General features: G+C 34.2%; 3 protein-coding genes across 6 annotated transcripts; 1 reads left to right on the top strand and 2 right to left on the bottom strand.

Moving 5' to 3' along the window:
* Positions 1-257: 257 nt before the first annotated feature.
* On the bottom strand, positions 258-2,742 carry LOC105803617 (histone chaperone ASF1B). Its single transcript, XM_012635892.2, has 3 exons — positions 2,276-2,742; positions 1,085-1,200; positions 258-1,002 (listed from the first exon to the last, which is right to left on the bottom strand). Exons 1-3 carry the CDS (start codon positions 2,382-2,384, stop codon positions 655-657), a joined length of 573 nt encoding a protein of 190 aa, XP_012491346.1. The 5' UTR covers positions 2,385-2,742; the 3' UTR covers positions 258-654.
* A 1,013-nt stretch (positions 2,743-3,755) lies between these two features.
* On the bottom strand, positions 3,756-15,223 carry LOC105803618 (DNA ligase 6). Of its 4 annotated transcripts, XM_012635893.2 has the most exons (19): positions 12,739-15,219; positions 12,375-12,492; positions 12,174-12,255; positions 11,871-11,973; positions 11,677-11,773; positions 10,960-11,062; positions 10,335-10,463; positions 9,927-9,974; positions 9,502-9,599; positions 9,343-9,408; positions 8,888-9,047; positions 8,593-8,700; positions 8,236-8,285; positions 6,730-6,764; positions 6,550-6,611; positions 6,131-6,292; positions 5,948-6,036; positions 4,901-5,000; positions 3,756-4,209 (listed from the first exon to the last, which is right to left on the bottom strand). In XM_012635893.2, the coding sequence occupies exons 1-19, from the start codon at positions 15,038-15,040 to the stop codon at positions 3,901-3,903; spliced, it is 4,221 nt and encodes a 1,406-aa protein (XP_012491347.1). In that variant the 5' UTR covers positions 15,041-15,219; the 3' UTR covers positions 3,756-3,900. The 4 variants fall into 4 exon arrangements, 3 of the variants coding, with proteins under 3 accessions (XP_012491347.1, XP_012491348.1, XP_012491350.1); XM_012635894.2 differs by lacking the exons at positions 3,756-4,209; positions 4,901-5,000; positions 5,948-6,036 and having other exon boundaries at positions 6,215-6,292; positions 6,693-6,764; positions 12,739-15,223; XR_008190794.1 differs by lacking the exons at positions 3,756-4,209; positions 4,901-5,000; positions 5,948-6,036; positions 8,236-8,285 and having other exon boundaries at positions 6,215-6,292; positions 6,693-6,764; positions 12,739-15,223.
* A 6,354-nt stretch (positions 15,224-21,577) lies between these two features.
* On the top strand, positions 21,578-26,688 carry LOC105803620 (uncharacterized). The gene is made up of 7 exons (XM_012635899.2): positions 21,578-21,931; positions 22,835-22,954; positions 23,269-23,469; positions 24,344-24,440; positions 25,125-25,228; positions 25,485-25,536; positions 26,105-26,688. The coding sequence occupies exons 1-7, from the start codon at positions 21,693-21,695 to the stop codon at positions 26,330-26,332; spliced, it is 1,041 nt and encodes a 346-aa protein (XP_012491353.1). The 5' UTR covers positions 21,578-21,692; the 3' UTR covers positions 26,333-26,688.
* Positions 26,689-27,157: the final 469 nt, after the last annotated feature.

The raw sequence follows: 27,157 nt of genomic DNA, 5'->3' as shown, positions 1-27,157 counted from the left end.
ACCATGGTCAAAGTCAAACCGGTTCTCATTACTCAGTAACCAGAGCTTCGCATTCAGATAACACACTTCAGCTCCTCTTGCTTTGCTGTGATCAACAAATTCACCTAAAACTCCATAGAAGATGACCATAATTCCAATGCAGGTGTCAATCATTTACAAACAATGTGCAATACAATAACAACGTTGATAGAATCCCACATATACAGCAGTACTTTTCCTTCGCTATTCACTCGAGTTTGAGTAGTAAAATAATAATATGTAGCAAAATATAATCTCATGAAGCTCACTTTTAAACCCAATCTTAAGTTCTTATGACGACAGTCCGTAACAACAAAACCGCAATGCCTGTAAGGGCAAGGCAGAAAAGGCAAATGGTAAAGCTAAAGAAAAATGAAACTAAAATTCCTTTTAGAAACATATTACAAACTTGGAAATTCAATTGTAACTTTTTCAAGTGCCTAAGCAAATCATCATAGTGAAACAGTAAATTCTAACAAACAAAAACAACCAAATCAAACCCAGCATTTCTGAATCATTACTTCATTATGCATCTTTGTCCCTTGTCAAACTGTGGTTCACATTTCAAGTTCAATCCACGAAATAGTTACCAGGTTATCTATCTTGAATAACAGCCATGTCTGTAAATGAGTAACTTTAAGGATCCTGCTCCTCTTTTTGATTTGGTGAAGCAGGAACTTCCTCATTTCCGACATTTTCAACAGGTTGATCGGATGGAGGGGGTTCTTCGTTTCCACCATTCTCAGGGTGGAAATTTATGGGGAACTTTGTCACCCTGGGCTTATCAGATAGAATATTTCTTTGGACTTTCTCAATCAAGACCTTTGGAGGAGGCTCCTCTCTAAGCTGCTCGTCATCATAATCATTGTTAACATAGTAGCCAACTCGGATAAACTCTTGGCCAAGATATGAACAAGTCAGGAGAAGCACTGTGACACCTATAATATCTTCTTCACGGATCCTTGATGGGTCTGGTGGGTCTGCCTGTGACACATTCAAGGACAAAGGTAAGAAGTTAAAACAAATACATCAAATCTGCAACTAAAACTGAGTTGGTTGAGATTGCCTGTAGTACAAAACGGTAATTTCCAACATTGACAGGTCCAACAAGTACACTCTCCAGTAGTTGATCGTAAGTCTCATCTTCTGCAGATCCGACGTAGATAAGTTTCCATTCTAAATCTGCAACCCAATAAAACATGAATATATTTTAATCTTGAAAAAAACATGATGTCAAGAAAAACATAGTATAACTCAGTAATCACGTATGGGTGGTAAAGTCTTATATTAGATTAATACAAACACATCCATAATCCATTCATGAATGATAAAATAAATTTAGAGTTATTGTCTTCAATGTCAGACAAACGTAAAATAGAAGCCAACCATGATAGAAATATATCCATGTCTTAAACTCAATTTCCAAGTCCAAGCAACATTCACAACTAAAACATACAAAAAAAGGTGTCCGAGCTGAAAAGCTGCTCTTCTACACAGAATTGGCATTCCACATATTTCTTAGTTCTAGAAACTTTAGAATGCTTTTGTGCAAGTTGGCTATTAGCAACCTTTTCCATGTAAATCCGTTAGCCAATACCTTAGGTTCTAGCATAAATTGTATCAAAATACACATAAATGTATCCCTAGAATGCTAAAATTCTGCACCTCTTCCCTTTAGGGTGTTCTTATAGGGCCATTCAATGGCCTTCCACTTGAAATCAAAGGGAAAAATGCCAAAGCCAACTAACTAGACAATCAAATTAAGCAAACATAAAACGAAGCTTCATTGACTAAAAGGAAATTTGCTTTACAATGAAAAACAAAGATTCTTCTTTCTTTTCTTCTTCAAAACAAGGAAAGCTAAATATATTTTCCATCTAACAAAAAGCTTAACTTTCTGCAGAAAAGAAAATACAACAAATTCCCACTTCTTTGTTTCATTCTTGAAAAAATTAAACATACGATATAAACTCGTAAAACCAATATATGCAATCAAAACCTGCAATGCCTGACCCAAACCCTAAACCCACAATTATACCACCAATTAACTAAATAACCTTATTCAAGCATACTAAATCTTGTTTCTTCTTGTCCTAACATTTTCTCATTAATCAAAGAGGGAAAAAAACAAAACAAAATATCATAGCCTTGACCTCAAGCAAACCCTAAACCTAAAAAAGAGAGAACTTAAAAACAACAAATGAAATCTTAAAAGTATTCAAACCACAAAAAAAAATGTGTTGAGAAAGAAAGGTACCATCTTTAAGAGGAGTCAAACACTCGTAGGAAATCTCGAACTGAAAAGCAGACAAGAAGGAAGCTGGGTTATCCAAAACGGTAACATTAGTAATGTTGACGGCACTCATTGTCTCGATTCAAAAAAAAATTAGAGTATTTTCTAGCCGATTAATCCAAACCCTAGCTTCTCGAAAATTCATCGAACTTAAAATAAAAACCTAATGTAAAATAAACAAATAAAAGCCAGAAAGTTCAGAATATTAAAAGAAAAAAAAAAGAATCAACGGCGAGAAGAACTGGTTTTAGGAAAATTTCAACAAAAAAAAATTCAGTGGGGGGTTTTGAGATTTTGGGGATTTGGAGCTTGAAATGAACATAAAATACAATTGGAATTGATGGATGGATGGAGTTTGGAAGAAGAAATTAAAGGAGGGAAAATGATGGAAATGGTGATTTGGGGGCAAAATAAAATAAGTTTATTTTTTGTATAAAAAAAGTAATTAATTATTTATTTATTTATTTAGGGCAAGTGGGAAAGCTGTCCAAAGGTGTATAGTGAATAGCGGGTTGTCAAATTTGGCGGGAGTTTGGAACGTATGAAAGATTAAAAACAAGATGGAGGATGCCATCTATGAAAATAATAATTAAAATATAATGCTAAATATATAAATACATTGAAATTTATATAACATAATTATTAATATATTTAAGTGTTTATTGTTTTTCTTTTCTTTTCTATCGAGAGTCTTTTTCAAAAGAATAAGGTTTTAACTTTGTGCGCTTATTTTTTAATTTTTGAAATTGTTTTGGAATTTTTCTTATTTGTGAATTTATTTTTGTATACTTATTTTATTTTATTCTCAATAATGAAGAAAAAAAGTTTTCAAGAACTGATTATGAATACAATGGACATAAATTTTAAGCTCGAATCATTTTAATGTAAATATAATGCTTTCGATAAAGCAAAAGATTTTTCCTTTGCTTTTGGAAGCTTTATGTTGTTTTTTTCAGCTCTATTTCTTTGTTTGGCTTTGGGTTTCAGTTCATTGCAAGAACAAGTCATATCACTAACAAAGTAAGGTTGATTATATGATGGCTTTAAATATGGTGTCTAACTTCTTAATCCAAGATACTCATGCATAAAGCTCTATCTATCATGGGGCAGTGTGCTTTGAATTTATGCTCTTTTTGCTTCTTGCTCGTTTACAATGTTTGATTTGTCTTTTGATGCTTGAATGACGTTCTCAAACAAGATTAATACAATGTGTTTTAAGATTTAGAGGCGTTTAAAATAATTATTAGCGTTTTTCTTATAGAATAATTTATCTTGTCTATAGAGTTATATGACTGCCTAAAATAGTCAAATGTAAGCCTTAATATATACTGGACTTAACTAGCTTGCAAGTGTAATCATTTAATTTAATTAGTGTTAATGTCAAATCAAACTCAAGCTCGGCCTTATAAATAATCTTATAAACCATCAAACTTGAAGACGAATATGAAAATTATATTTCTTTTATACTAATTAATTGAGTATAAATCTTACACTATAAACTATACTTAAGGATTATAATTTTTACATAAACACGAGCAAATACTAGAACTAGGAAGGAAAACATATATACACAAACCCGAAAACAGTTGTCATTGTTGGGCTGTCACATCCATCTTTCGAGTCTGCGAATGAAACATTTCAGCTACGTCTGCTGCCGTGCTACATTCCTCAGGATTTCGATCTGTGACCGGGCGAATGAACCTAGGAAATCTTATTGAGATGCCACGCGATGGATGAACTAACCCTATCGCAGCCTGATGAACCGGTGATACAGTGAAGTCTGCACCTCTTATTTCCCAAATAAGTTCTGGAAAGAACCACATATCAGGCACCTCAGCTGTTTGATAGTAAGCTGGCTTTTTGGCTAAGATCCTATCCCCCGAAAAAAACTCTTTCATCTGAGTTCAATAAAGAAAACCAAATAACTCTTTTAGCATAACTTACGAAGTTTAGGGTAACACGAACAAGATGAAAACTTGAAACTTGTATACGCAGGGCAATATTTTACTAGATATATTGCTCCGACTCTTCAATTTTCTCTAAGTACACCTGTCCAACGCATATCCAACATGGGTATAGGAATATGATCCTCCAAATATATGGAAAAACTTGCATAAAAAAATTTTAAATGTACCCATGTCAGATGCAGATTAGTACTCAACACTTGCTTCCTAGTCTAAGTAACATAAGATAAGTTAATAATGGTAGGATCCGTGGAAAGAAACAGGAAAAGTCATGTCTGGTTTCTTGAAGGAACTATCAAAAACAGTGATTTAAACAAGAAACAAGTACACTATTTAACAGTATTATGCCCATTACATCAAATCTCAGAGCCATTCTCACTACTCTACTGTTAGAGAACTGAATCAAATGTACTCCAATAAGTTGCAAAACAGATGAGCTCATTGTCGCAATCTTAACTAAGCCTACATCGAAAAGATCTTAAGTTCAGAATAAAAATTATTTTCATATAAAACATAACCATGTAAGTTTAAGTTCAGTGCTTGAAAGATTTAACGCCATATCCTTGGTAACATGAAGAAAAAGTGCACTTTATAAATTACAAACATCATCAACATCCCACTTTACCTCTTTGTAAAATGAATCAGAGAATCCAGACATAACACGACATACACTTTGAAAATCTTCAGTGTCTGGGTTGTAGCATGCCATGAGGAAGGGGCTGTACCTGCAAGAACATGTAACATACATAAAAGCATGAAATAGAACAGAAAGGATTCACATTGGGAGCCTGTGGCAACGAAATTCAGTGTAATAAATAAATATCACTTGATTTGATTTCAATCATCTATAACATTTTCGTAGATAATGTATGAACATACTTCATAAAATGCAAATCACTCCTTTTTCACTTCAATTCAATTCTACATGCTTGCTAAACATCGCAGCTGTTAAAACATCAGGTCTCTTAGATCACAGGCTATTTATCGGGTGATATCAAAATTTACGTTTTCCAGTGTCACCAGGATCATTTCAGCACACCTAGGGTTTTGTAAGTTATTAGGTCAATGTTCAGATGATTCCAAGCGTCTCTAGGAGCTTATATTTATTTTCTTGATGCCTATCAGTCATTTACCTACTTACTAATTTGTTTTGCATATGCAATTCCATCCTAGTGGGTTTAGGAGGGGATGGTATTTGATCAATGGAACTATATCTCTTTTTGCAGTTTCTTCTTCTCCTAGTAACTTCTAAGAGTCAACACTAAGCCCCTCAAAGCCACGTAGGCAATCATGCCAAATAGCATTGTCAAGGATGCAAGACAAAGACATAGGCCCGATCAAATGCAACAAAGGGTCCAAGGGGCTTTTGTCGACTAGTGCCTAGGCACAAGGCATAGGCATGTCTGATCAAATGCAACTCGCCCAAAAGGTATGAGGTGCTGTTGTTGTCTAGTGCTAAGGCACAAACTTAGGCATGCATCCGATCAAATGCACCTCGCCCAAAAGGATACGAGGTGCTTTTGTTGTCTAGTGATAAGGCACAAGGCATAGCTGTGCCTAGGTGCACACCTTGACAACACTTATCGCAGATGTGCACAACATCAAATATCTGTTGGGCATGTTACATATGCATATACATATACATATACATATACATAGGGTCATTCATTACCATCCCGCTTTTCTTCCATTGCCATGCCAAGCACCAATTGGGACTAAATCAAGGGAATCGCTTAATCCTTCCACATAGTCTCGCTTCACCTAAGAGAGAACACCAAGCAATCGGATTCAATATTTAGCTCTCTTCCTACTTCTGAGCAGTTAAATGATTAAAATGTTCCGGTAATCACAAAACCTTTAACCATGTATCACTACGTTTTGACGGAAGGTATCCAGCATCAGTATCTAAGGCTTTAACCATAATTCCTTCACATGAGAACTGCAATGCATCTTCGAGAAAAGAGTTTATCTGAGTAAACGTGGCCTCACTGGTCAAACAAGCATCATCTGCTTCCACCTATTTAGCAAGAAATCATAAACAATACCAATCAGTCCTATGTTGCTCTGACTCATTTTTCTTGAAGTATCCATGTATGACATATATTTGGATATGTGTGGAGATATAACCTTTCAAGTATCCTCCAAATACATAAAAGAAATTTGAAATAAGTAAATAAATATACCTGTGTCAGACACAGGAAAATATCTGACATTGACGTCCAAGCTAATAACTAAAAAATTGTACTGTAAACAAGGAAAGCAGAGGGGACTTACTGTGATTTCTTTTGCATATTCAAAATGACCCAACTTCTCGTCATGAAACAAATCCTTCAAACCTAAAGTTTTTTAGCATGAGAGAAAAGATTAAACTTACAACTCACAAGAGTTTGATAAGTGGGACTATGAAATAAATTAACCTGAAAAAGAAAAAATTGTGGGAGGGGAAAGGCATACATTTCCTTCTTTGGCGTAGAGGAACACCTAGCAGCCTGTAATGGAAATTATATCTTTTTTTTTTAATTTTAATGAAAAATAAGAAAATAGCAGCAAAAATAAGAGGGACACCTATTTGTAATATAAGATTTATTTTCAGACACAGATTTACAGCTACAAGAAGATCTACACTCTAGTCTTTTGTTCTAGAAAAAAAAATGCTTAACTATAACAATAGCCAGATTTTAGGTGATTGACATACAACAGTATATGTTGATAAAATCGTATGACTTTCTGTATGTAACAGAAGTGAGTGAATACTTAAGTTACTAGCTATGTTACTCGGACCAAAATGTGAGTGTTGGATACGAGTATGCATCACACACGGGGACGTTCAATCTATTTAAGTTATTCTATTTATTTGGAGGGTCCTTAGAGGGTTATATCCCAATACCCAGTCCAAATAAACATTGGGCATGAGTGTTGAACACGGATACTTAAGAAAAATGAAGAGTAGTAGTAACATAGGTTTCCAGAACTTATGCTTCAGTTGCTCATAATCTTTCCCCTTTAATAAAATTAATGGTAATACTGTCAACTAACTCTTCAGTTTTCTCACTTTAAACGCAGAAGTAAATGCGGGGATAATATTTCAATTGCACTAACCAATCTCTATCACATCAGAAAGGAATCTACAAGCAGTGATAAAACTCTTATACTAATTGCTCATAAATCCCTATATGTCACAGGGACACTCAATAGCATTTGCAAGGTCCTCTAGTGAAGGAATAAGCCAGAGCAGCATAAAGTCCATTTTCAATTATGCAGAGAGAGATATGGCACTCAAGTCATTTAATTTAAATGAAGTAGATTGAAAAGCAGTTGAAAGCACAAAATCTATACCACATCGGAAACATGGCAACCTATTGGGGTAATTAGAAGTTCATTCAAAAGTTCTTTATCAACAAGGAAACTTGGTTGTGGTCAAGTGAATTCATCATGATGACAGAAATATAATGTGTCAAACGAATGCACACTTTGAAGGCAAAAAATCACTAGCCAAATTTCCGTCATTTAATGAATTTCTATGTTACTCCAATTCTTCATCGTTGTTGAAGTACCCATGTCCAACACCCTTATCTGATGCATATCTAGACATAGGTATAGGAATATGACCTTTTAAGGATCCTCCAGATACATAAAAAACTTGGATAAAATTGAAAATACCAATGTAGGACAAATACCCATATCCAACATCCACACCCAAGTTCAAGTAACAGAGATGAATTTCTAGCATGCACTTCTGCAAATGCATGTTGTGAATGCAAGAGGCAGCGAGGAAAGATATAAAACTGAGAATGAATATACTATTGCTCATGGGAAAGCTCCTGTTTTTTGGTTCATTCATAGTATCAGAAAACACTCCTGCTATAACTTGTCCTCAATTTTTTAGTCTATATATCTATATAGATATATGTCAATAAAGGAAACTCAGAACAATTCCAAGAGAGGGTTCAAGATATTTACTGCTCTCCATTAGCAAACATGATGTCAAACACAAATACGCAAATATTAACCTGCAAGTTACAACGATATTAGAAAGAAACCTCCAAATTTAAATTTAGGATACAGGAAATAAAAGTTGAACTTATAAGAGAAGATGAGTGAACGTGAAAACTCTATATTCAAAGGGCCCCTAACATCAGTTAGGAAAGCACAAGGGAAATAGGTTTCTTAAACAACAATAAGTGAAACAGCTATGCAGATCCTTCATGTCATAAGATTACTTTCAATTCGCTTCAATGCTTAATGCTTGCATCATCAAACTTCCACAAAAATAGTAAATCTAATCATGTAATATTACAAAGTGAAAATAAAGTGAACCTTTATTTTGTCCACTGTGATCAAAGAATCTTTGCTCCCTCTTTCTCTTGAAGATAATTCTTGGAAGGACATCAGCTTGTGACCATTCTTCCTATCGATTGCAACTACCTGAAGCCACAGCGATAAACAGAATTGGCAACACATAAGGGTATGTTCCATCTAAGATATTCTACAGCTCAGTTAATGTTGCAAGAATAACCAAAAACAACAACAACAACAACAACAACAACAACAACAATAACAAAGAAGCCAATCTCAAAGAAGTAAAAGGCAAGTTGCCATTAGACAATCTCACCTCAGCATCCAATATGAAAGTCTGGGCAGCAGGCTTAGCAGATTCTTTAATTGTATTAATTAAATCTGGAAATCTTAATGTTGTTTCATCCCCATTTCGTGAAAAGACACGCACTGCTCCATTAGCCAATTTGTGAACCTGGACACGCTGACCATCATATCTGAAAATTACATGCAAAGAGAAACACTCAATCATACCCAACATATAATAAAACTAAGAGATGCGGAAGGAAAGTGAGAAAATTCCAAGACCTGCCTTTGCATCAGTTATCCAACTAACGCGATTCAAGAAAAAACTCAACCACATTGAGTGAAACAAAAGAATATGGTGTTATACTAGGGAGGCATGAAAGCTTCACAGTTGTTTCTTGCAATATCCCAAAATAGCAAAGAATGCAATTTTAAACTAGAGGAAATGTGCATGATCCACACGGAGAGGGAGAGAAAAGAGCTTACTTATATTCACATGTAAAAGCTTTGTTTTGAAAAAGCTCCAGTACTTCTGGAACCCCATTGGTAATTCTACGATCATGGAGAATAATACCACCCATAGGCAACAGCATTAGAACAATTTGATATACAAGAAAGATTCAAAAGAGTGACATGTATACATACTTTGCAAGCATGGGTTTAATAGGTATTCCCGGAACCATTGACAAGGTTGATGATGAAAATGCAATACCTTCCTTCATTAGTGAAGGAACAAGCAAATCCTATCCACAAAGCATCATCAGCGTAAATGTACCAAAACAAACATATTTTATCTTATGCTGCTTCCAGAAGAATGGAGAGAAGGAAAGGAAACAAACTGGCATGTGCAATATGTTACAAAGCAAATGAAACAGACTCAAATTTATAATTTATAAGAAAGAAAGATATCAAGAGCAAACTAACGCATATATAATTACATCAAAGAAAAGCTATCACACATATTATATAAAAAAATCTCATAAAGTGGGTAAGGAAAATCAGGAACTTAAAAGAAATAGAAGAAGAACATAAAGTTGAAGAACTTTGATATAAAATGTATAACCACTTACCAAATTTGGAAGTACATTATATGCTTCGGTTACTGCTGTAGAAAGTTCCTGACAAGTAACCACAAGATCAAATCACAAACAGAAACAAATAATCACTTGCACAGAAAACAAGCAATGTTGAAAATAGCATTATGCATGTAGATAAATCTAATAGATACCTTTGGTAGTACGACCTAGACAGAAATTAGATGAAACTAACACAAACATCAACATATTCACCACTTAACACCCCCCCCCTTTTTTTTTTTTTTTTTTTTTTGGGGAAGGTTAAAAGTTAATCCACTCATTGCTTTAATACTTCTTACCCATAGTGGCATGATGTAAACATCAAGTCTTCATAAACAGATCTACGATTTCATACTCTTCAAAAAAGAAAAAAAAAATTATAGCTTATGATTTGTATCAAACCTGGAGCTTTTCTTTTAGACAATCTGCTGTCCCTTCATGACAAAGATCACGAGAGGAATTCATGACAACTGCTTGAGCCAATGCAGGAAGAACAGTTTTCATCATTGCTCCTATTCGCAAATTCCTGACCTGTGTGCCATAATTTCAAAACAGAAGACATTGCAGAACAAGTCAATGCTTGTACACCAAATTAAGAACCGTGCCACAAGGAATCCTTCATTCACATTCATGAAGTCTACAACAAATGCACAAATTCAAAAATCTTAACATGCCTCCACGAAAATTGCTAAAAAATTTTGTTATAAAGCACGTGAAGGTTGATAGCAATCAAGACAATGCGCAGTAAAAAATAACAGCACAAGATAGTGTTTGCCTTGATCACATCTACTACGAAAGAAGCATCAATTTGGGGAATATTAATATGATAAGATCTTGTCAAATGTGCTAAACTCTAATATGATAATAAAGAAACTCACTATCCATCTTCAGAAAAGATATCACCTATCAAAAATAAAATATTAACCTTCTGCTCTTTTCATACTGTTGCATACCAGATACTTACATAAATAAAATCAAGAATCACCTACATAAGATACATACAAGAAATATCATTTTCAAATCTTACCAAAGTTCTCACTAGAAACTTCATCTCTTTCTCTCTACATGAACGTATAAGATTCACGATAAGGTTTTTCTTCCGCATGGTGCTGCCGCTGCCTGTTTGTACACTGATAAATGCTATATGAGGAAAATGGGAAAAAGAGAATATACATGACAAAGATTAAAATAATACAAAACAAAATGATACGCATATTTCTCAAATTTTAAAATCATACCAAATGGATACTAATACATGGAAAAAATGAACTGAGTTTCTCTTATTCAGAAATAAGAAATAAAGAGAACTTATATCAAAGGCTTGTTTTAGTGCAAGAATCTATAGGCACAATCGAATGCATCTGGCACTCAAGTGACCATGAATAACTATTCAAACCATTAGATATTTTATAGCAAAATATAGAACATGAGATCACTGGTGACGCAATGTTTTGTCTTATCATCAACGAAGTGTTAATAACATTCTGCTTCTAATCTATCAAGAAAATGAGAAATCAGTTCTTAATCTTATGAAGAAAGAAATATTGTACAAGTTCTCAGTTATTTTCTTACCAGCAAAACCTAGGCATTAACCAATTACTTCGAGTTCTAAGAACTGCAAATTATTATGACACTCATACTTCCCTACATCTCTGGAAACAGATCAGTATCTAGTAACGGATTCAATATTTCAATAATTTTATAATCATGTGTTGCTGCAGGATCAATACTGGGCTGATCATACCTTATCTTCCGAAGCACAGAATATACATCCCTAATTAATAGTGGTCGTGGAGGAGCAAGTAAAGTTTGGGTTTGTCGGCATGCTTGTGCAACATCACCTTAGACCAAAAAAAGGTGGTAAGAAGATGCCAAAAATTATGGATGAAAAAGTCTAACAGAAAATGGAAATTTTTGAATGGAATTATCTGCTTCTACCAAGATCACCCATGTCATTGTACATATCCCTTATTTTTGAACGGTTAGTCCCACAAGCTTCTTCCAGTGCAGATGTAACCAAACTACCGCCAATATTCAATTCCTGCATCATTACTACAGCATGAATGCATCTTTTCTTTTTCAGCTAATCTCTATTAATATTCTGTTTCTTATTTGTTAAGCAACCTACAATATACAATCTAAAGGGGAAATTATCTTTTAAGGAATAGAGAGTAAGAATCAACTACTGCGTGAAACAACAAAAGGAAGATACAGACAGGAGAACTGGCGAAGTGGACTAACAATATTTTCATGATCAGCGGCAATTTTGTTGGTGCACAGATACACAGCAGGAAGCACATCCTCGGGGGACAAGGCCAGCAAACTGGTTGAAAGAAGATGTCAAGGAAAAAGGGCTGGCATTCAGTTATAAGTAAAGCAATGCAAGCTTTGATTTCACAACCAAGAGATATACACAAAATAATAAGATACAATCTTACCAACCTCCTAAACATATTGCAAAGCATAGAAGTAGCTTTGATCTTGCCCCTTTGACTGCCAACAAGGTCAAAAGTCCGTGCAAGATGGACATATGGAGCAGGCTGGTCAGACCTCCAGCATGCTGCACAGACGTCTCAGTAGGAGTTTTAAAATTTTGTGAATAAGCTGAGATTCTGAGAAGTTCTATGAACTTGCCACAAAAAGAAAGAGACACCGAAGATGCAACAGGAATATAACTCAAAGAAAAATGCCTAGCATTTAAAAACAATAAAATAACTTCTAAATAGATGCTACCATACTACAGAATTAGAAGAATTTCAAGATATAGTATTAAGAAAATGGCAAATGAAAACTTCTTGACACCAACCATGCTCAATGGGTTTATATTTATCAGGAGGCAATGATACAAGAGTTACGTCAACATTTTCCACTGGTTGTCCTTGCAAAGATGAATCCGGAATAGATCTTGACTCCTCCAGCACATGTTCATTCTTGCTAACAGGGCAATCATTACTACAGCTCCAGACCGGAGCTGATTTGCTGGAAACTACAATATTTTCCATATTCTCATCATGGTTCACTTCAGGATTACTATAATATATATCCAGTGCCCTGTTGATATCTCCTTGGGTCTTCTCAAGTAAGTTGACCACATAGTTTCTTGACGATTCATTGCCATTTATTATCTGAATAAACTGATCTATTTTCTCTGTAAATGATTTAGTCAAGTCACCAGGCAAAGTGATTTCTTCTTTAGGGCATTCCTCAATTTTCAAGCCAGTCCCACCACCTTTAGAGTCATCAACCAAAACTTTACCGAAGAAGCTAGTTATCATAGGTTGCTTTGACCCGCTAGATTCCAGTTTTGAGTTGCTTTTTACTTTCTTATTTGACTTGTTCTCAGTATTTTTCTTCCTTTTACCAGGAGATATGTTACTCCGAACTGAAAGTTTAAAACTAGAAGGCTTGCTGGCTTGACTTAAATGACTGATTAAACTTTCATGACTGCTACTTCTAAAGGGCCCTGAATTCAAAGGTGAGACAGAGTTGTTAGATGAACCTGCCTGAGCAGCAGAGGCAGAATCAGAAGTTCTAAAAGCAGAGATTTGCTCGTATAACTCATTTTCATGTTCATAAAAATTAGAAACTGCTTCAACAACATTCCATCTTGAGCTGCTGATCAAATTTAATTTCTGGTCCCTGGTCACCCATCTGGGCAAAAAGTCACCTAATTCCTCAATCTTTCTCTCTCTTTCCTCCTCACTCGGTATAGCTGAATCTTGTGAATCAGGTTTCTGCACAGGAGATGAATCATTCAAAGTAATATCTGCATTTTTACTCTCAACAGATTTCATTTCCAATATATTTTTCTTTCTCTCCATGTCCTTGTTCTCATTCAAGTTGGGACTAGCATCCATTTCAACTTTTTCTACACTCCCATAATTGCCACGATGAAAACCCATCAGGAAGTCCTTTTTATTTGCCATTTCATCAACCAGACCAGCAAAGTGCCTTCTCAATTTATCAGCATGCTTACTGTCAAGCTTCTCAATGTCCATACCAACAGTAGGAATAACTCTCTTTGGTTTCAAAAACTTCACATATTCTCTAAGCTCATCATAATTAGAATGCTCACTGTAAGGGACTAGATGTATCTCGATTGAACCTTTTGACCTCACTGCAAATTTATTCCGTTTAATTTCATAAGTCCACCCAGTCGGCACAAAACCAACAATCTTCTCATACCCTTTTTCCTCCATAATCTCTTTCATTCTCACAAAATTCGGCCGAAAATACGGCCGAGTCTCGCCTAATACATTCCAACCAACAACATGAACGTTACTCTCGCTCTCATCTACGGTGAAAACTTTATCACCCCCATACCCCAAAACATTTAAAATCTCCATTTTCCTCCCATCAACAAATATTTTCCTCTTACATCGCCTCGCGACCTCAACCAAAATCTTCTCTTTTCCAACAACATAAGTGGCAACAAGAAACAAAACCTTTTTTTCCTTAAATTCCTTTCCTATCCTATCTACCACACTAACTACATAATCAACCGATTCTTCTTGAGAAGGAAACACGAATTTTGGATTACAATAAGTAGTATCTAAAAAAATCGTATCACAACCAACAAAGTCATTCAAATAACTATTCAACTTCATCGAATTACAATAACGACAATCACCCGTGTGAACATACCTTTCAAAGCTCCCATTTTTTGTGGGAACTTTGAATAAGAACTGGACAGCACCGGGGCAATGATTGGCGTCAATGAGAATGACCTCGCAGCCATCTACCACAACGGGGTCGTTTAGAGGTAAAGGGAAGACGAAATGAGGCGGGATTTTAAGGGTTTGGATGAGGAGGAGGGAAGTGAGGTGGGAACAAAAGATGATGCCTTTGGACCAGGAAGGGGAGAGGCCGGAGTAGTGGTCGGAGTGGAAGTGGGAGAGGAAGTAGGCGGCGGAGAAGGTGGTGGTGGTGGAGTGGCGGAAGGAGTCGACAAGGAATCGGGTATTGGGTATGAGTTTAGAGGGAGGGAAAGAGGAGGGGATAGGGGGAAAAGAAAGGGTGGAATCGGAAGAGTCTATGGCAGTGAGGTATAGTTGGGTGGAGTCTAGCGCAAGTGTTTTGGTGGCGGTGGCCGTCCCTTGAGATGACATTGGCAGCGTTTGGCGCGGAGGAGAAGGGAGAGTTTTCACGAGAGGTTGATTTGGGGGGTTTTCGAGAGTGTAGCGGTTCCGGATGGGTGAGTTTTTTCCCGCCTGCACGCCGTAGGCTTGTCCATTCTGTTCAGCCCGACAGACCCGTCCGTAAACAATTTCGTCATTCTAGCCCCTTGGTTTCGAATTAAAATAGAAGGTAAAGTAGAAAAATAGTCATTAAACTATTTAGTTGTTTCCATTTTAATTACTCAAATATAAATTTTTTATTTAGTCATTAGGATTTTCGGAATTAAATATTTTAGTTATTCTCATGTTAATTGTTATTAGAGTGATAGAAAGTTATTGTTAGGTGAGTGATGAAAAGTTGATGTGAGCCTTTTTATTGATCTAATAAAAATATTAACTCTTTATTGTTTATCTATTCTATCGATTTAATCTAAATATAAATAATTTAACAAATTTAACTATCATTGTTTACAAAATTTATTATTTTAGTTCAAATTCTTAAAAAATTAATAAATTTAGACATCATCATTTACAAGGTGACAAAATTTGACTTTTAAAAATTTATCCTAAACTATTAGTTACTTGGTTTCTTTTATTAATGGATATGAAGTGATCGAGTTGTTCTCGAAAAGCCTTGTGTATATAAATAAGAGGTTTTATCTTTTGAGGCAAAATGAGCTGATAATTGGTGAGTGGCATTAGTAATGCAAACTGCAAACTATCATTAAGGTAGCTTAAATGTTTGCCTTATTAGATTTGGCAATTTAACGAAAAAAATCTTTGAACCGGGTTATGTGTTATTTTATTAAAGATATTATGGTCCATCTATGGAAAACTAATCCTTGGCATTTGAAAATTAGATTGGATTCAAGTGAATCAAATTATCTTTTGAAACATGGAAGACTGATAAAGATTGTGTAGTTATTTTGTAAATAAGATCTTCAATTGATTGTACTTTGATTATTGTGATTGTAGTAGCTATTTTCAAGGAGTTACATTGTATTCATTTAGATTTTATGTTAGCAAGCCAAATTGAATATATGTTGTAAGGCTTGTCTACGTTTTGTAAGAAAGCTTACTGAGAGCACTTGAATTTGCTCATTGAGGAACTATTTTTGTAAGAGAGTGCAAAGTTTGTATTGTAAACATTGTTGAGAGTGTTTATTGCCTAAGTTCTTAAACAAAGGATTTGGAGGTAAGAGTTCTAGTCTTTAAGTATAAAGATGAGGTATTTATATTTGCAGAGTGATAGAGTGCAAGTCACTTATTGTATTATTGACTAAAGATAGTGGAATTTCTCATTAAGCTAGGCTCTGCAAACGTAGAGAAACCGAATTGCGTAACTAAATTATTAGTGTTATTTGGTTTTTTATTTACACGGTTTCGTCGTAATGGTCATTACAATCTAGCATTTCCATTGCACTTGTTGTGTTAAGCAAATAAGCAACTTAATGTAGCAACAATTGTATCAGAGCAGATACTTAACATATCTAGTGGTGAATTTTTATGCTATTTTTTGCTAAAAATGGAAAGTTCGTCGATTACTCATTCCCCTATGCTTGAGAATGACAATTATCCCTACTTAAAGGCTAAAATGAAAGCCTACATTAAGTTTGACAATGAAAACGCATAGAGATCTATTCTCACTAGTTAGCAAACTCCTACTATTGATACTAATATTGGGAAGGTTCCTAAGCTTGAGGTTCAATGGACTATTTGTAACACTCCATACTCAACTCGGTTGTTGGACCTGAGCTACGAGATGTTATGATCATTGATTTAATAAATTCAAAACATCATGGAATATACCATCATTTAAATACATAAATAATTAACATTTAAGTACATAATGTATTACACAATCATTTTTAAGTCCTACACAAACTTAAGAAAGCTCTTTTGTTAACCCAAGTTTGAATTAGGATCAAATTGTAAAGTTTTAAAAATTCAGAGCTGACGTCGCAACCTTACATCCTCCACGTCGTGACGTTGCCAACACAGTAAGTCACTTTGTGACTTCGAGCATACTGACGTCAAGACATAATTCACTGTCAACACTACATTGCAAAATTGGACAATTGTAGTCGTAACGTAAACCTTGTTTTGGCCAAAAAATACCATTTGATTCCAATTCAAGGCATGCAAAGCTACCTAGATTGACTCTCAACATTTTATACCGTTAAAACCAAGCTAAAATCATTTCATTTCATGACAACAAGCCACCCAACCAATTTTAACTAAATTTAACTCAAACATGATCTCAGTCTATTCAAAACCAATTTATGTATATCTTTTTGTCGGCTTATGACTCATGGATCCCAGTAGAGCTTATTCCGTGTTTTATTAAACCATGTGCGATTTATAGCTTCCTTGGTGGACTATGTATATCTCATTATCTAAGGAGCTTTTTCATATTTTCATCCTAACTTGGGGTTAAGATGTTTCCCTGGCCCCATTCATCATCGCCTTTGGCAAATTTTCTCACTATCCCAGTGGTCAATGTCCCTCAAACCTACCAAGCTCATTCATTCTTGTGACTTTTCGTCCCAATCACACCGTAGCTCTACTTAAATCATTTGGCATCCCTCCTAGGCTACAGAATTTCCAATTATGACCCTCATATTTTACAACTTAGCAAAATTCCCCGAGTTTACTGTTCCGGTGGATTACCTCATGTTACTATCCCGGCTAACTACCCTGTGTTTATTGTCTCAACAGGTAGGGGTGTTCATTCGGTTAACCGACCGGTTAACCGACCCGAAATTACTATAACCGAATTAACCGACCTTCCAAAAATTTTAACCGTTAACCGAACCGATTTTTTTAAAAAATTTAACCGAACCGAAATTTTTTGGTTAATAAGGTCGATTAACCAATTAACGAAAATTATGTATTTTTATTTTTGGTTAAAATTACCCGAATTACCGAATTACGAATTACCCGAATTACAGAATTAACCGAATTACCCGAATTAACCGAATTACAAAAATACCCGAATTACCTAATTTTTTTATTTTTATTTTAAAATTTAAAAATTTATAAATTATTAAAGTAAATTGGGTTTTAGACTTTAGTAAATTGGGTTGTCTTTTAGTTTTAGTTTTATTGGATTGGGTAATTGGGTAAACTTTAGTTTTAGTTTTATTGGGTTGGGTAATTGAGTTTGGGTTGGGTTGGATAATTTTATTTATTAATTTTTTCGTTAACAAAATTTTTGGTTAACCGACCGGTTTGAACCGAATTAACCGTTAACGAAAAATCATAAAAAATTAATCGACCCGATCGAAAAAATTCGGTTAACGACCGATTAATCAATTCGATCGGTTAACAATTTTTCGGTTTTACCCGAATTATGCACACCCCTATCAACAGGCTATCCCGTATTTACTGTATCGCAGACTACTCCATGTTTACTATCTCGATAGAATACCCCGTATTTACTGTCCCAACAGACTATCTCTTATTTACTATCAAGACAGACTATTATGTGTTTATTATCCTGACGGGCTATCTCGTGTTTACTGTCCTAGTGGACAACCTTGTGTTTACTGTCCCAATGGACTACCCCGTGTTTATTGTCCCAGCGGACCATATTGGTTGCCATAGTCGAGCTGTGATCTTACACATTAGACCTCTTTTGAAGTGTCACCTCGTAGTACATTATCGCCAACGCGGTGTCACCCCATAGAGCCTGTTGACCGCCATCGCAGTGTTGCTCTATGGAACCTAATAATCGTCGTCACTTTGTTGTCCCGAATGACTTATTTCACATTTCACCTAGATACTCGAACACCGAAATGTCCCCCATCGTAAGGCTCGGAGCTTCGCCCATCACGACTTGCACTTAGCAACACTGTATGGCTGTATCTAACAAAAATTCTCATTTCTAAGTCCTAACTTCATCTATCTCGTCAACATTTTCCACCACACTATGCATACATTACTCAAACATATCATACAATTTATCATTAGACAAATATCACGCCAAAATATCTATCAATATCTATCATAAAACAATCAGCAGTTAATAGACAAAAGTTCACACATCATTTATCATCCAAAGGCAAAGTACAGAAACATTGTTTTCTTATTCTTGTCAACTTAGCTTGTCTGAATGCCAGAGCCTCATTTATCCTAATAGCTAAGCATGATAACCATTTGTCGGTTAAACTAAAGGTGTTTAACCCTTAAACCTCAAAATCCATCATTATACAAAAGCTTTTAAAAGCTCTTACTCTACTTCTTCCTTCAATCCACGAGTACAGAGAGGTAAAAAAGCTTACCAGTTCCTTAATTTCTATACTATCGGACTTTAATGCACCCGACTATTGTAGCATGCTGAGCTTCCTTCAGCTACATCCACTTCTTCTTTAGAGTGATTGAAGAAGATGATGTTATGGAGAGAAAAATCTGTAAACAGAATTGAGAAATTTCGTCTCCACACACCTATATATATTTCTATGGCACGATCTTCATCGATCATCACATCCATTCATCCTTAATCATTTTGTCTCCCACTATGGAACTAGCCACTTCTATCCTAACCGAACTAGGATTGATATCCAAAGTTTTTTTACACTTATAAATGTTTGAAAAAAAGGTGACACTGATATTTGTGAAATTCGCTCAGGTGATAACCCAACAAATTTGTTTACAAAAGCATTGCCAACTTCAATTTTCTAACACGTACATAACGTAGGGATAGGAATGCGTCATCTTAAAGACATTGAATAATTATTTACTTTGAAGGGGAAACCTTCTATGAATATTATCCTTTTTTTTCTTCACTAATTTTTTTATCATTCTGATTTTTTTTAGCAAAATTTTAATGAGGCATATTCATAGTGAATAGTTATCCAATTCAAATGTATAATATTATACACTTAGACATTGTTTGCATGTTCTTATACACACATTATTTGCATGAAATGGATGATCATATACTTGGACATTTATGAGATTCATGTATATTAATTTTACATGAATTATGCAAATTCATTATACATAACATTGCATTGATTTATTCGATGTATCTATCTATTAGGGGTGTTTAAAAGGTTGATTTGGTTAATACCTTAATCGAATTATTTGAAATATAAAATCTTTAATCGTTAATCGAATCAAGTTTTTTCAAATACATTAACCGAGTCGAAATATATCGGTTAATTCATCGATTAACCAAAATTTATATGTTTTTATCTTTTGGTTAAAATAAGTATAAAAATATAAAAAATAAAAAATACATTACTAATGTTCATTTTCTTTTATTTAATAGTTCAAGAAACTTTAAATGGAGGTGAAAACAATAAATAAGACATTAGAAATACTATATAAGTCTTGAAAGTTAACAACCAAACACTACATAAGTCTTGCAAACAACAAATATTTCGGTTAATCGGTAAATTTAGTTAATTATTCGGTTTCGAATCAAATTAACCGATAATCGAAATTTCAAAAATTCATTAACCGACCTCCGATCAAACTAAATTCGACCACTAACCAATTAACCAAATTAGATCGATTCAATCAATCAATTCGATTTTAACCGAATTGTGAACACCCATATCTAGTGTACATTGAAAGTTAGAAGTCTTATACAACATGATGTTTTACCTAAAAGAAGATATAATAAATTATTAACAACTTGAAAAACCAAAATTGCCGAGAATATATTTGTTTTGATATTCTTTACTTAATTTTTTTTATTTATAACACTTTCATATTTTCATAATTCATTTATAATATTTTTAGAATAAATTCATAGTATTTTTTATATTTAATATTTTTATAATTCTCCGTAATTTCTAAATTTTCTACAATACATTCATATTTTTCATAATATATTTATAATATTCTAGAATATTTTTAAATTTTCTAATATTTTAATATTTATATTTTTATTGTTACAAAATTTTAATATTTTATCTAAATATTTTAAAATAATTAAATCTGTATAAAATAATTAAAAATCAATTAAACAATCTTAAATAACTAAAATAATAATTAAACCTTAATATAATTTTTTCACATGAAACATAACGTGAATCATAATGTTATTATTTTTCCCATCAATTGTCACTTTAGTCGTTACGACTTCGACCAAAATCATTATTTCAAAATTAAATCAACTTAATTGAAATCAGGATTTAAATGAGTAAATTAAATTAATTAATTAAAAATTTAAACATATATTATTTAAGTAAATAATTTAGTTTTATTATTTAGATGAAAAAAAGCCCTTGAACTTATCCTTCACAAAATTCTTAACCACTCGGCATTTAATTTTAATCAAGGTGTTAACTTGAAGAAAAAAAAAAGGAGAATTCAAGGTGTCAATGACATATTTTAATTTTTTTCTTTTCTTTTAAAGTGAGAGATTAGCTAGATCGAGGCATTGCACAAAAGTTTTGGCCTGACGTGAGGATGCACGCCTCCACATATATCTCTAATTGTACAGAATTATTTATAAAACTAATAAAAACTACGAAATTACAAAAAGAACCCTGAAGAAAAAAATCTCCCTAATATCTACACTTTTTCTACTTCCGTTGAACAGATACCGAAGTCGTAAACGAATCGAGTCTCCATCTTCCTTTCTTCACTCACAAATTTAACCAGTTTTTTGGGAGTTAAATAGCTTGAAATGGCAGGAATGAGATTTTCGCCGGAAGAGTCGCCGGAAGCTAACCAACATCTTCAGCTTCCGCAGCAACAGCTGCAGACCGGTCGAGAAGTGGCTTCCGATGATGACAGGTCGGTGGCTGCAGATTCATGGTCTATAAAGAGCGATTACGGAAGCACACTTGATGATGAGCAGCGCCACGCTGATGCCGCCGAAGCCCTCTCCTCCGCTGCCAACTTCCGTCCCGCCTCTGATTACAGGTTTCGCTTTTATTTATTCTATTTGTCTTCCGGTTTTGCGTTTTATTTTAAATATTAATCTTTGGCTAGTTTTTGAGTTTGAGAGTCCATAAACAAGGGCTTTCGAGCTGTAGAAAGTGAATTCGGTGCTTACTTTCTTACTTTTATTTATTTATTTATATATGCACGTGTATGTTTTTTTTAGGAGTGAATTTTAAGCTTGAGATTTGATCTATTGACAATTTAAAATTTCTTTGCAAGAAGATGAAATGAATATGTAACTTTCTTGGTTTGACTTTTGGATGGGAAAATTTCATAGTTTATTTGACCTTAATTATGCTTGTATTAGTGTGATTTTTATATTATTTCAAAAAATTGTACGTGGATCAGTGCTATAGAAATGAAAAAAAGTTATTGAGATGATCAATCTATAGAAATTTTAGTTCTATACAGCCAAAAGGTTTAGAGTTCTACATTTCAATATATAATTATTTATCGTTATAGATAAATGCAATCGAGAAACAAGTTCTTTTCTTCTAGTTTGGTTCTTTTGCCTTTTCTTTCCCCAGCTATAAAGCAATAGGAAATACTACAACGAAAAATCATATATGATGGAAATGTGCTGATGAGTATAATGTAATACCAATTCAGACATATTTGTTCGTAAAAGAACTTATGGATTTTGTTCTCTATGTAATTTCATTTTAATCTTTCAAGAATATTATTTCCTTTTATATCCAAAAACACGTTATACTTTTTATGGCAAGTAGGAAAGTTGACAATGAAATGGGGGCTTATTAGTTAAATTTTCGGGATTTGGTTTTAATAGGTGGAATTATAGGACAATATTATTTTAACCCATTGCTAAGGAAGTTGAATAGTTTATATTAATCATTGCCTGTATGATTTGTATTTTACGTACAGTTCCGACAAGGACGAGCCAGATGCAGAGACTTCAATGCTTGGTCTTCAGAGTTACTGGGATGCTGCATATCTTGATGAGCTTGCCAATTTTCGTGAACATGGTCACGCTGGTGAAATTTGGTTAGCATTACATTAACTATGTTAATTTGCCTTCAAGCTGGGCATTATATTTGTACTAATAGGCAAAATGTTTTTATCACTTATCACATAAGCATGTAATCTGTGTGTATAAATATATTAAATGGAATTTAATTTGACATGCATTTTCATGGTTGCCCCAATGACCCTTTGACTTGATAACTTCTTTGAGTTGGTATCTGTGCCAAGCTTAATAAATTTTCTTATAGCAAAAGGATTGTAAAAATTTTATTTGTGCTAATTTCATTTCAAAACTTGTAGTTAATCTCTTCACTGTTTTACCTCTCTTTCCATAGGTTTGGAACTGATGTCATGGATACTGTTATTTCTTGGACCAAAAGCTTGTGTACTGATGTTTCTCAAGGTCACATCCCGAATCATGGTGGAGAGCCCAAGCCACAGTCTGTTGAACAGGATGAAAAGTATTTGTCTTGCTGGAGTGTACTTGACATTGGCACGGGAAATGGTCTGCTCCTTCAGGAGCTTTCTAAGCAGGGGTATAATCCAAGACTTTGCCTGTAGCTCCAGTATTTTGTGCTACTAATATCAGTTCAAGTAAAAATAATTTGTGGTCTTTAAGTGAAATAATCAGTTTGCTTGCATATTGTTCTTGCTATTGCTTTACTGGTATTTTATAAGACATATTTTTGCTAGATTCATGACATGAGCAGATAAGAGGTGCTCTTTGTCTTATGATCTTCAATTTAGGTTGGCATTGGCCAAAATATTATAGGTTATAATGGATATGAATGAATATCTCCTGAAGAAAAGGACTCAATTTTACCTAAAGATGGACAAAGTTTTATTATGATTGTGAAACAAGATAGATATATAAAGAAACCCTGGTAGTGTAACTAATATTTGAATAGGGCAATGTTGCCATCCTGCCTGTATAACTTGATAAATGTACCATTTAAATAACTAGAGAACACTTTTCCCATTTATAATTGCTTGTATATATTTGAGGTTTAATTGCAACAGGTGTCCCCAGACAATGGGCCAAATTCTAAATTGATCCCTAAACTTCAAAATATTCACATTGAATCCTCAAACTAAAGTATTGTTTCAATCAGGTCCTTCAAAGTTATCAGCATTGGTATTAAATGTGAAATTGGATCTGCCATGGTTCTTTTATTTTTTTTGGAACATGTATGGGTTAATAAATATTCTTTGACTATTTCTGTTATTCCATTGTGTATCACTTCAGTGTTGGTTAATCTATATAGTTGTAGTTGAACTAAATAGATTTAAATAATACATTTAGGCATTGGTAAACTTTCTGAAAATTTTATAGGTGAATAAACAAAATTTTATTTTTATTATTGCTTTGATGGTAATGGTCAGGTGAATTTGCTGCACTTTTTAATTCAGGTTCACAGATTTAACTGGAACTGATTATAGTGAAGGAGCAATTGACCTTGCTCAAAGCCTAGCTGATCGAGATGGATTTTCAAACATCAAGTTTCTGGTATGGATGGAATTCTATGAAATCTAACTGAATCTAAGTACAGGCTGTTTTTGTTCACCCTTTAAAAGAATTTAGTATTATCATGTTCTATGAATTGAAGTGCTTATGTCTGATTTGAAATGAATTGCCATATGGTTTCTTTATGTGTGCATTTTTTTATTCCCATTCTTTGTGTATTTATTTACACTTGCTTATACATCAGCATTGTCTTGGTTCTTACTTTTGATTCTTGTTTAATCTTTAGAACTTCCTCATCCAGTTGTCTTAGTTAAGATGACATAGTTTGCTTTTATTGCATCTCTTACTGAGAAACCATTGAACCCATAGGCAAATTGCTTACCTTGCACTTATCAACCATTCTTATTTTTAGATATTTGTTTGATCTTTTAAAACTTTCTCAACCTCTTGAGGGGTGCTATAAACCAAAATATAATGGCTTGGGGAAGTTAGGGCCTACTATGCAGTCCAAAATACAAACTTGAGATCCATATTGTGAAGAAAACCGGATATTGAGACTTTGAGCACCTGTCTGAGAGATTAGGATGGAGATGTAGGTTTCTTATGAAGAAAGTGGAGCATTCAAAACATTCTGGGTTGAAATTGAATTCCTACATAATTGATAACTCTCTTAATACTCAACTGTTCTCAAAGCACCTTGACTTTGCTATTTCATTTGGTCCTTAGGTTGATGATATTCTTGAGACAAAGTTGGATAGACAGTTTCAACTTGTCATGGATAAGGGGACTCTCGATGCCATTGGCTTGCATCCTGATGGGCCTATCAAAAGGTAATAGTGATTTCATCTCTACTAAAATATCTCCCTTCGTATGCTGCTTCCTCAGTACAGCAATATATATAACAAATAACTGATTATCGGGAAGTTCACGTCCATGCAAGTAGAATCTCATGAATTGAATCGTACAATTTGCACTTATGTATATGATATGCATTAGTTTGCATCTTTTTTAAGTAGCTCTAGCTTCTACAGTTATCACTTTCTACTTGATCACCTTTTAAGATTTTCTTGAACTTTTTCGTTTCAGGATTATGTATTGGGATTCAGTTTCAAAGTTGTTGGCCCCCGGTGGAATATTAGTGAGCACCTTACAGGCTTGTTTATGGTTTTATTTTATTTCATCTTTTGAACTTCTGTGGTGAAATGAGATCCATTGCAATCAAAGCTCGAGCTTGAGTGCTACCTCTTTATATATATACACGCACATATACACATGCCCACTCACATTCCAATTGTGTACATATACAAATATAAGTCAGAATTCCAATTGCGCTCACTAGTTTTGCTCAAGCCAAGGTTTCATCCCCAGCTTTCTTGACTACTTGAAGATAAGTTCAGATATACTTAAATTCAATCCTTAGTATAGCTTTGACAAGGCTAGTATCTAAGTGTGAGAATTGAATTTAAATGAAATTTACAGTACCACCTATGTTACTAGGCCTTAGATATGTCATATGCAAGTAAGTGTCTGATCAGGGTATCTTCAATTCTTTTTCTAGGTTTTTCTATGAGTTTGGAGGGTCGGGTCATTTCGTACTCTTATCCAAAAATGTGTTAGATATGAGTACTTAAAGAAAAATGAAGAGTTGGAGCAACATGTATTACTCTTTGTAGATTGAGCAATTTTATTTTTAATGATGTTTGTAGGTGATTACATCTTGCAACCATACAAAAGATGAATTGGTCCAAGAGGTGGAAAATTTCAATCAAAGGAACATTGCAATATCCCAAGAGCCAAGTGCAACGAAGGACCAAGAGACACACAGAGATCATCCCCCGTTTCGATATCTGAATCATGTTCGGACTTATCCTACATTCATGTTTGGTGGATCTGTGGGATCACGCGTTGCCACTGTTGCGTTTCTAAGGAACTAAATTCAAAGTTTAGGTCTTTAGTCAAAGTTTAGGTTTTTTGGATTGTCGTGGTTGAAAATGGTTAAGGATCATGCATACTGATTGGGACTGGATAGATAGACATTTGAAGCTTTAATTTATCGGATTCTTGATTATGTTTATTTCCATGAAAGATACTGGTGTAGCTTGTGGTGAGATTATCCTAGGCAATTGTGTTCCATACGGGGTGTAAGGGTTATGCAATTGATTACCAATCATGCCTTTTGAGTTTTGATTCCATGTGCTTCTGTTGCTTGTTTAGTTTCTTGACCGGTAAAGTGGTAACAGGAAATTTGAGACAATCCAATATATATTGCAAAATTTAGGTGTTTCATTAATTTGTTTTCCTTGTATCTTGTCTGATTCGAATCTTTAATCTTCAATTTTGAATTTTGAACGTCCACAAGCGTTTGAGGGGGAGGAAATCCCATTTGGATAGCAAAGGATTGAACTGCTTTGTCTGTAGATAAAACTGGTACAGAGGACAACGATTAAATAGCATGATCAAATAAAAAGGAAGATAAAACTCACATTATATGCACATGTTGCATAAAATTACTTCAATTAATTTTGAAGTAAAATAGATTTTTTTTATTTAGATCTCTTATATGGAGAGCTATAAGAGAGATCCGTTTAAGGGTTGTTAGTTTGGTGGGGTATTAATACTAGGGTTTGACAAAGTTTAAATCACCTATTCATTTGAATGGTTGGTGGGGATGGTGGATTGATGGAATGTAATATATTAACTATTACCGAAAGTTAAAATTACTTGACATATTTTTGATATGTTATATTACATTATCCTAT

The sequence above is a fragment of the Gossypium raimondii genome, chromosome 11, assembly GCF_025698545.1.
Source record: "Gossypium raimondii isolate GPD5lz chromosome 11, ASM2569854v1, whole genome shotgun sequence".
Classification (NCBI taxonomy): domain Eukaryota; kingdom Viridiplantae; phylum Streptophyta; class Magnoliopsida; order Malvales; family Malvaceae; genus Gossypium; species Gossypium raimondii.
The sequence above is the reverse complement of the archived record's forward strand: the minus strand, read 5'-3'. Positions and strand labels throughout refer to the sequence as shown.